This window comes from Carassius gibelio, chromosome A14 (genome assembly GCF_023724105.1).
Source record: "Carassius gibelio isolate Cgi1373 ecotype wild population from Czech Republic chromosome A14, carGib1.2-hapl.c, whole genome shotgun sequence".
Lineage (NCBI taxonomy): Eukaryota > Metazoa > Chordata > Actinopteri > Cypriniformes > Cyprinidae > Carassius > Carassius gibelio.
In genome coordinates, this window is record NC_068384.1 from 738,767 (window position 1) to 749,371 (window position 10,605).

A 10,605-nucleotide genomic window follows, 5' to 3' on the forward strand; every position below is an offset into this window, starting at 1 on the left:
AGCCTGGCCCGGACTTATTACAATGTTATTTCAAGCATCGGTGATCACTGGAGGCCCAGCCTGCAGCCAGTCTTGTATATTCGACTCCTAATCTGCTCGAGACATCTCGCCCTCTTCACCGGACTTCTCATGTCACGTTGTGTATTAGATACGCTTTCCTTCCTTCTATCGTTATAAACCTTAAGTGCCACAAAGAAAACAACAAATGTGTGCTACACGCACGAGAATGCAAAAAAAAAAAAAAAAAAAAAAATGTGAAGAAAACGTTTTGAATTTTTTTAGACAATATATTTACTTCCATTAAATAGAACACAATAGTTTATTTTTGGGATGTTGAAAAGCGAAACAAAAAATCCGTACCAAATATTATACACAGAGCAAAAACCAAGTTCATTTCGCAGAAACAGTTTTGTATTATTACCCAGGGTTGCTAATCTAGATCTATATTCACAAAGACATTTAATAATAAATTTATAATATCAACACGACTTGGTGCGTTTAGTATGTACATTCCCTTGAACGCAAGCAAGACATGATTCCTGTACCTTTTCCACATGCGGTGTTAAACGGAATTCTTATAAATGCTCAAGAGTTAGAGCTTTAGAGCAATTATAAAAATTGAAGATGGTATTAAGATATATGTATATCCTATATACAACCGTTCAGTCAATTATTGTCCAAAAGTTGAAACGTCAAAATAAATGAGCTTTTTACTTTTATTTTTTTAAATATTCTGGTGTCACAAACTCTTCACTGGCTTGTGTGCAATTGCTAGTGTAGAGAATTAATCTTAGGCTATTAGAAATGGCACGTTCGCCTTCCATTTCCCGCCTGGCATTCCATCACAGGATTGGACGCGTTTCAGTGCTTTATTCTTCTAGTGCCTTTGAAACAAAAAGTTTAGTCTCTCGTTCCTGGGATTCGGGATTGTAAATTCTACAATCGTCTCTTACACCGGTCTATCCACCGCGTACTGACAAGCGCTAAGATTGGAGGCTGGATTCTGCACGCTCGCGTATCCAAAACTCGAGTGCTGCTTAGCTTTCAGTCTCAGACTGGCAAGACTGGAGTTACAGGTGTCCCGGTAAACATACGGAGGTGTCGGTGGGGCGTAAGGGCACGTCGGCGTGGGAACCCCCGAATTTAGAGAGGGGTTGCTGAGGTTATTCAAGTTATTGAGGCTGTTTAAACTTGATCCGGGTACGCCGGTGACCGCAGAAGGAACCATACTGGAGGACATGCTCATTGAAGAGATGGAGTTAGGAGGAGAGAACATGGCCTGAGACGACAGCGGATTGACGTTCATGGAATTGAAAAAGGGGAAGCTTTTGGTTGACAGAGAGGCCGACGTGAGCCCCTTTGCAGCCCAGTTGTTGTACGTGTAGCTGGGATACATGTCATCGTAGGGCTGCATAAGTCCGTTGAACTGAGGGCCGAAACCGTTTTTACACAGCTCGGCCTGTTGGTTCCTCTCCCTTTTTCTCCATTTTGCCCGTCGATTCTTGAACCACACCTGCAACAAATGTAGAAATTCGTTTAGTTTCATAATCAGACTCCATAATTATTCCCTTAACCAATGCGTACAATGAAAACGTCGATACTAAGTTTTCAGAATGAGCCACTGCTCGGTTTGTTTTGGGAAGATGGCTAAATGATATGGGTGGTGGTGTTAAACGTAGTTAGGTTCCCTAACTATCAGTCACCCGGAATCTTGTCTGATCCCGGGAATCCCAATACACATCCATTCTTAAGCGGTCAGTGGCCCGACCATGGCCCGACGCTTCGAATGTGTATTCTCCCACACTAACCTTAAGCATACAACACAATAATGACAATCACAAAAGACAAGCTTTACACCTCTTTAAACGAGACCGTGTGACTCCATTAAGGTCTGTCATCATTAGGACGTCACGTATGGTGACTGCAAACAACTTGTCTCACCCATAATTAGCCTTTATCCAAACAGTGGCAGGTTTTTATATAAACGATTAAATAAAGTCATATTTAGCATGTAACCTAAATTAACATCATTACAATTCAGCTAGTAGGCTTAAGAGCGCACAGTGCCTGCATAATAGTTTTTTTTTTTTTTTTAGTAGGCCTATTGTAAGCTTGTGTATACACACATTTATTAGCTACTTTTTTAGTAGCCTATTTAAAATGTTTAATTTGAACTTTGAATATAGTGGATAATAATAATAATAATAATAATAATAATAATAATAATATATATGAGCTTTATCACATAATACTTCAATGTTATTTGATTTCTAAAACTTACTCTGACTCGGGCCTCTGTTAAATTAGTCCAGACAGCGATCTCCTCTCTGGTGGACATGTCCGGATAACGATTCCGCTGAAAAGTGGCCTCCAGTTCCTGGAGCTGTTGGCTAGTAAAATGCGTTCGTTGCCGCCTCTGTCTCTTCTTTTTCGATGGGTCATCACTCGAATCTTCGTTTTTACTCTGCCCCTTCTCTTTCTCTGCAATGCAAAGGAATACAGTATTTTACAATAAATATTTAATCCAATAGGAACAATTTTTAAGCTTCAGGCTCAGTTTTGACACATTAGAGAAGTGTCATTTGTGAGGGACATAAATCTAATTCCGTTTTATTGAATTTAAAATATTTGACATCATAGTAACACGTAGGTTCCCTGGTAACAATTAAACGATTTGATCTAATTTAATTAATGATATTCCTAAACCAAAAATCCAAGTAAAAAAAAAATCTAAAAATCAATGTTTAGAAAATATTTTAACCACAATGAACGCAAACATGTCTTTTTCATCATACGAATAAAAAAAGGAACATTGGGGTTAGGGAGTGTTTGCATTATATTCCATACAAAGCTCAATGCCACATATTGTAAACATTTGTGAGAAGCCCACATTTTCACACACATTTTAAGTAAATAAAGACCTGTCAAAGGGCATGACTTATGTAGCCTACTTCAATAGTCCTATGAATCAGCTAACTGCCAGTTTCATGTCTCGATATATTTGCATGCCTCACACTGCACCTATTCTGTTTTCAAATTGAGGGAGAAGTTTGAAACGGTTTGGTAACTGACAACAAACCCGAAAACACTCCAGTTAAATATCTCTTCAGAGGATCAGGGCTTACCTACGGACTCTGGACTGGAGGTGTCAGAAACCGTGTGTACCTCCAGCCTGTGTTTTGAGTCCACAGACCGCTGGAGCGGTTGCAGACTAGAGGTCATCGTAAGCGGTGCGTGTTTACTCCCGGCAACGTGGTGATGGTGGTCCAAACTCAACGGATCCTTCATAGAGGTCATGAATAACACAAGCGTTTCGCGGAGGGTTCGCAAGCAGATATAACTTCCTCAGCGAAGGTCACAAATATTAAAAATAAAGAAAGAAATAATGTGTCCAGTAGTGAAGTAATGGCAAGCGTTGTCAGTGCTCCTTTCTCACTTAAACCAGTCGATACTCCTCAAACGGCTTTTATCGTAATAGAAATAAACCCAGTGCTGAAGAGAGTTATTTTTTTTTTTTTTTTTCGTTTCAAATGGGTAAAATATATCTCCGTTTCAGTCGAGAGCTACAAGGAGAGCCAGAGTGACAGGGACAGGTATGTGATATCATATCCATCCACTTGCATACACACACACGCACACACACTCTCCTGCACATCACAGCGCTCACTCTTAATTTCAGCTGTCTTTCTATCCGTCCAACCGAGCTTCTCTATGCGTCCTGACGTCACACAGACTCCGCCCACAATCTGACGGAACATTAGAGCCTATACAAGACAGATTTTATGGCCAACCGACCATAAAACGACTTGTGTTAAAGCAAAATGTGAAATTTCTCATAGCACACCTGGCAATGGTTCAACTTTTTCTCAGCACGTATTATCAAGACAGCTTTTTTATTAACATTTTAACTCCAACACAGATTTCTGTCAAAGCATAAATAATCAATAATCTCAGCAATTGGCAGAACCAAATAGGCCCACAAACGTGTTATGGCGCACCATGCTCATTTCTGAATGAAAGTTCCGCTTTTGTCACGATGATTCTTCGCGACAATGAGTTGACAGCTACAGACCGCGTTACAAATTCGTTAAGCTCAGTTCTAGACTGTTATATAGATAATGGTATTATATTATGAATAATAACTGTAAGTTAAAAAAAAAAACTCAGAAATAATTTCTTCCTGACTTTATTCCTGCTTACATTAGTTGTCCAATTTGATTTCGGGACTGAAAGCACTTTGGTGAGTTACATTTGTGCGCCTTGGGCCCGTGATTATTTCGCGGGAGAAAGCTCCCACTTTGCTTTTCAGAGTAGCTATTTGATCTGATTAGGCTTATCAGACGCTCATTTGTTTAAGAATTTTAAACGAGCATCTTTAATGACTTTAAGCCTTGTTGTCTCAAATTCCTTCGAAATACTGCAATAATTTACATGCGTAATAACCACATTGTTTTATTGAAAAAAGAACCCATTTATTTATTAGCCCTAATTAACTTTAATTTATTTATACATTTCCCGAACTGCATTTCTTAGTTCTATCACAGAAAAAAAAAAAAAAAAAAAAAACCTTAAGAAGATTTGTGTAACAAAATGAGCTACTGAACTCTCTCACTTTATATATATATTTTGCTTCCCGGCCTGTCCTAATATATATATATATATATATATATATATATATATATATATATATATATATATATATATATATATATATATATATATATATATATATAAATGTCAAACACACTAGTAGGGGAAAAAACGGAGAAAAGAGAAAAGGCAGTCTGGTTCTTATGAAAATGTCCCGACCTTCTCTGACTTTGATTCAGCTCACGCTCTTGGTACTGGATATTAATGGTCTTGGAACCGGCAAATCTTGTATGTACAGGTCTTTTTGTATGAGAATGTGACCTCGAAACACTGCACATTATTAAAGATCATGTTTCGGTTTGTTTTCTCACACTTGCCCTTCAGTTTTATTTTATTCATCTTGAATTTGTAATATATATGAATTAATATAAAATATACAAACAACATTAATGTCTTGATTATTCTGGACCTCAGAATATGTTTATACGCACATAAATATTAATTGTGTGCATCAGAATTCCATAGACAAAGTTGCATAACTCTATTCTTGTTAAATGCACTGATAGATGTGGACTAAATTATTGCTCTGTATTTATCCTGGACCCCCAAAATGCTTCAGAACGCTCTAACAGCCTGCTGTGGATTATTGGCCATGGCGCACCACAGAGCCATTAATTACCAATTCAGTCAATATAAGGGAGACGACAAAGCCTTTTCCATAGGATTAAGATGACATTAGATTCTTCCATTAGTATATTCCTCCTCACGAGGAGGCTTTCATTACACATTTACTTTTCCCCCGAGTCTATCCAACAAGTTCTGCATATATTACTGCGGAGGAGAGGTTGTCGGTAATCAAGTCGCTCCAGTGTCTTTTCCCCTTACACTGCTGTTTGCATTTTATGCTTACTTTTTTGTTTTATCTCTTATCCGCTATAGCTGTATTGGTTCTAGTCCAAATGACAATGGCAAATGTGTAATGATGACAAACGGATTAAAGTGTTGTGATTTGTTTTTAGTTTGCTTTAATTAGCTTAATGAAGATGCCAGATGACCTGGAGAGCGGCCACGCATTAAGTAACCATCCTTCCAGTAGCCTGTACAGTTTTTCCCTTACTGTCTTAATTTAGTCGTTTTACGTTTCTGTTTTAATCGTCCTTGTGCACTAAATTATAGAAATAGAAAATGGATATATATTTGCGCGTAATATGCCTTCTACAGTCTATCATTCTAAATTGTAATTCAAATTAGGCAATAGGACTATCTCATGTTTATTATCTTAATGTCCACTGTTTTGTTTTGTTTTGTTTTTTCCATTGAGGACGCACGTGATCACCTAAACACAAATAGGCTATATTGCATTTTGAAGAATCGGATCAGTATTTTGTTTGAACAAATTCAAGATATTTTAGAGATTATAAACCTTTCAAATCACACAGACTTTGGCTTTAAAACTCTTAAGTCATCTAAATAAGCCGCTAGACCTTACCAAAGACGTTCTCACTTATCCATGTATGATCGCGTCCTACCACCAGATGTCCATCTATGACTATAAACATCTAATGGTTCCGCTTTCCTTATAGCCAGTCAAATGTCAAACACCAAAAGGTAGTTTACACTCGCCTTACTTTTACACAGACCAGTTTTTCTAGCTATTTTATGTAGGCCAGACAATGTTGAGGTGTTTGATTAAACAAGCCAAGAATATTAATGTATCCAGATCTTCTCTGGAGATTGTCATTCACCAAGATCTTCTTACCTAATTGTGCACACGTTGATGCAAGTTTGCGGCAGTGGGAGTCCATCTGTTAGATTAACGCTGAGCACCTGTGGAAAAAAAAAATCAGAAATGTTTATTTTATATTTAATTAAAATTGTCATGTTATGTCAGGAATCGTCATATGTGTTGGCCAACTTCTGTTTGAGAATATTTAGTTGTTGTTTTTTTTCACATGGCCGGCTGGGCCACTCAATAATGATAGGCTATATTTCAAATCCATTCATATATTGGATAGTTCCTGTCTGTAATGGGACGTGAACATTCCCCATAATTTGTTTTGAAATCCCTTGAATTCCTCTTGCCCCTCCTAATGAAGACTCGTGTCTCCAAACACACATGACAACAATGCACGAAGAGGAGAAACCATGCATCGCGTGTGTGTCAGTGAAAGAAAGAGAGCAGTTTGAGAACTGGAAGTTGAGTGATTCCGCGGTAAAATCAGGGGATTAGTATCTGATTGAGATGTCTGTCGGTTGGATATTACAAAATTCATTATCGCAGCTCTATACTAACCCGATATGAAGTAACACAGATGGGCCTTTATTAGCCCAGGCTTCAGCTGTTTGCTTATGATAATTTCAGTCGGAAATTTGCATGCAATCCTGCTGTTAACCGTTTTCCATCTCCATTTTTGTTCCTCTCTCGCCGAATGCAACATTTTGCTTCAGCCCTCCCCTTATATCACCTGCCTCACATCTGTGCCTTTAGTACAAGGCATGGAAATTAAATTTGTGTGCGTTTCTTTGTATATGTGCGCCGCGTAATATGCCAGTCGTGTGAGGGCCAAAGTAAATAATCCTATTATTATTTTGAGATGCTAGTATAAAGTTACAAAATTATTCTAAATAATTGTCTAATTATGTTTCACATAAAGTAGGCTGTGAAATGGCCATTTATCGGAGCGTCTTCATGGCATCCGTTTCGTTTTTATTTAGACTTGGCTACTTATTTCGTTAACATTATGAACGGATTGACTGAACTGAATTTATTTATTTATTTGTAGATTTGTAGTTTTTTGGTGTTGTTTTACGCGAACTGAATACAAATGTCATGTTAAAAATTGTGTTCTAACAAGGTGATTTTCAAACGGGAAAACCACATGAACTAAGTACATAAGATTTTACCTTGGGGTAGCCTACATCGATACAAGTTCATAAACATGAAAATATGTACCCAGAAAACGTGTGTATATTTCTGTAATGTGTGTGTGTGTGTTATATATATATATAATATTACTATAGGCCTAATTAAAATGTAGTGTAAACAATAACAACAGCAGAGCATAATATAACTACTGATAATAATAATAATAAAAAAAATATTCTTTGCTAATTTTGATTCAATAATTATTTTGGGAAAATCGTTTCTTTAAAAATAAAAAAATGTAATAGCCTATTGTTTTCACTTAAAAGAGATAGCACCATGATAGTCTCAGTCTTGCGCGCCTGTAAAGATTTATTAATAAAGTGGTTTAATTTAGCTTTGCTTGTGTGAATTATTAGCTATTATTATTATTTATTTTTAACTAAGCTTAATTAATCCTTGTTTACTGGTGTATAAATTAAGAATTTGATACCACTGTATTAGCGAAATGGTAATATATTTCGATAACTGGTATTTGCTTAAAAGTATCCTTAGGTCATATATTATTCTTTAAAATGTATCTTTTAATTGAAATTGTTAATTTCATCGCAGATAATTCAAAAATACCAATTTTAGGAATGTTGCAACGAGAATTTAAAAAGGATTTAAAGTATTAATTATAACGTATTTTAAATTATTTGAAACTTTATGTATTTGGTTGTTTGCCATTTTTGAAAGCAGATTTTGTTAGCATAATATATTTGTGCTTGTGCTAATCAGTAATACACGTGTTCATGTAAATTACACGCTATAACTATAAGATTGTCATTGTCCCGTTTGTCTCACAATGTTACCGATATATTATAAACTGCAAAGTCAAGGCGAGACCTGCCAAAGCATCACTTATCATGTCTCTCCATCAAACTACACTAAAGCTGAAGTTCACCCGTGGCTGGCAACCCTGAGGTGGAACGAATTCCTTCACTTGCATTATCTCACATTCAAGATAGGGTGTCAAATGCACTTACCACTGGTTGGATAAAAGCGGCGCTTTGCAGCCGTGCCAGTCTTGATTTTCTTTAAAAAATATATAAATTCCACACCTCTGAACAAGTTTATCTTTGCACTTGATGTTGTCCGGGTACATAAACTGCTGCTACCAGGTCCGAAAGGAGCGTAACCTCTTCTTTTCCAATGAGATCGACTAGGGATATATCTGGGTTCTCTCAAAGAACGCGAAAACATACATAAGCTATATTACCTTCAACCCAGAGTGTCTTAAGCGACAAACTCATAAATTGCTTTAGTAACTTATATTTTCTGCAGAGCCTCCACGACTGGAACTTTTTCCTAAGAAAGACGCAGAGTGGTGCATTTCCCCCTCTCCCGAGCTTTGACTGACAGCGCGTGGGCGTGAATGAGAGTTTGTGTGTATAAGCGCGTGCGTGTGCATGCGTGCCACGGTGGGTGTGTTTGTATGCACAACCAACACGTAGAGGGGTGAACTTTGTGATGCGAAACGGTAGGCTAAATTAGACAACAAATTAGCCATTAAAACACGTTAATAAGTTAATTCAACCAGCAATTTTAACCCGACGAACGCGGATTAGTAATACTAATCAAATCAAGGTTTTTTTTTCTTTAACTACAAACGGACAATTGTGTAAAAACGTTGTCTACGTTAATTTATTCGTATGTTAAGAAACAGAGATACCGACTAATGTAAGAAATCAGAAAAGGAAAGTTTACATGAACATGTAGGTTAAATAATTTAAAGCTTTGTTTAGGCTATTTATTTATTTATTTTATTATTATAACATAATTGCTATTCCATTATTGTATTGGAGATATATATATATATATATATATATATATATATATATATATATATATATATATATATATATATATATATATATATATATATATTTAAAACTATGACCACCAAAATGGAGCAGAAATGTTTATAGGCCCATTATTAAGGTATTTTAAATTATCATATGTAGTCCATGATATATTTCGGTAACACAAATAGTCTTATCCAAAACTGAGAAGGTATATTTACAAATGTGATGACAATCATTGGCTGAAAACAAATTATTTTGATTTATTAATTTAATTTAATTTTTATTTTATTTGTATAACAGTATTTTTTTTTTTTACTAAAAACATTGCTGTAGTTTCAAATACTAGGCTAACTTCTGCTGAAAAGTGTGTGTGCTTAACGAAGTGAACAGCTGGCTTGGATGCAAATAATCTTTAAAGATCCGCGTGCATCGGACTGATTTCCATCCGCATCTCACGCGAGCGAAGCAGACCGGACACGCGCCTAATCCGTTTTTTACATTGTGGGTCATACATCCGTTAAGCAAGTAATTAATGCGCTCGGCCATGGGGGAATTCCCAAGTCTGTGCTGGAATACCCCACTCTCTCAGTCACAGCTTTAATAGGCCTGGGAGCCTAAAATGACAAGCATGTTTATCTGTAATTCTGCACGCTGACTGGTGTTATTATCTACTGCAATTACCCGATACAAATAAAACGAACTCATTGAGCATCTCTTTGTTGTTGCAAATAAAATAGATGTATCCAGTAGCTACATACCTCATCCTCCATCCTCCGTGTGCAAAGTGTATTGAAATTTGCGCTTCAAAATACTACAGCGTTGCTTTTCCCAATATTTTTTTCTTTTTCTTTAATTGTTTAATAGCATACAGATTAATTTATTTATCAATCACAGTCTTCGTTTACATAAATCTGCATATTTTTAGTTTCCAATTACAAATCCCTTTTTTATCTTCTTTATAAAACATCTATGTTATGATTTTAAAGACATCAGAAAAACACCGATTTTACTAATCCATAAAATTATAGAAATATGTCTAGATCAATAATATTTCAATCGACGAATAACTTTTTTTTTCTTTTTTCCAATGACAATCACACCCGTCTCATCCGAACAGCGGTTCTGTCCTCGCATCGTTCTTACTTTCATCTGGCTGCAGCTGGAGTCTTTACTTTCTCACGCTGAAAAAGCCTGCAAAGGAATGCCTAAAGTTCAGAAAAAGGGGTCGCTCGAAGATCTTCATGCCTCGGGGCCGACCGGAGGCTTCTTTTCATTTCTGCCTCTCTATCGATTCGCTGAAGTCAT

The 10,605-nt window shown here is 36.5% G+C and overlaps 1 protein-coding gene and 1 long non-coding RNA gene across 5 annotated transcripts in view; one reads left to right on the forward strand and one right to left on the reverse strand.

Annotated features, from left to right (window-relative positions):
- LOC128027169 (uncharacterized) overlaps positions 1 to 10,605 on the forward strand; it is a 77,247-nt gene that overhangs the window by 25,104 nt on the left and 41,538 nt on the right. The window lies entirely within an intron of this gene.
- LOC128027166 (pituitary homeobox 2-like) lies at positions 301 to 8,855 on the reverse strand. Of its 2 annotated transcripts, XM_052614484.1 has the most exons (4): positions 8,482 to 8,855; positions 6,350 to 6,417; positions 2,282 to 2,481; positions 301 to 1,513 (listed from the first exon to the last, which is right to left on the reverse strand). In XM_052614484.1, exons 2-4 carry the CDS (start codon positions 6,393 to 6,395, stop codon positions 950 to 952), a joined length of 810 nt encoding a protein of 269 aa, XP_052470444.1. In that variant the 5' UTR covers positions 6,396 to 6,417; positions 8,482 to 8,855; the 3' UTR covers positions 301 to 949. The 2 variants fall into 2 exon arrangements, with proteins under 2 accessions (XP_052470444.1, XP_052470443.1); XM_052614483.1 differs by lacking the exons at positions 6,350 to 6,417; positions 8,482 to 8,855 and adding an exon at positions 3,126 to 4,345.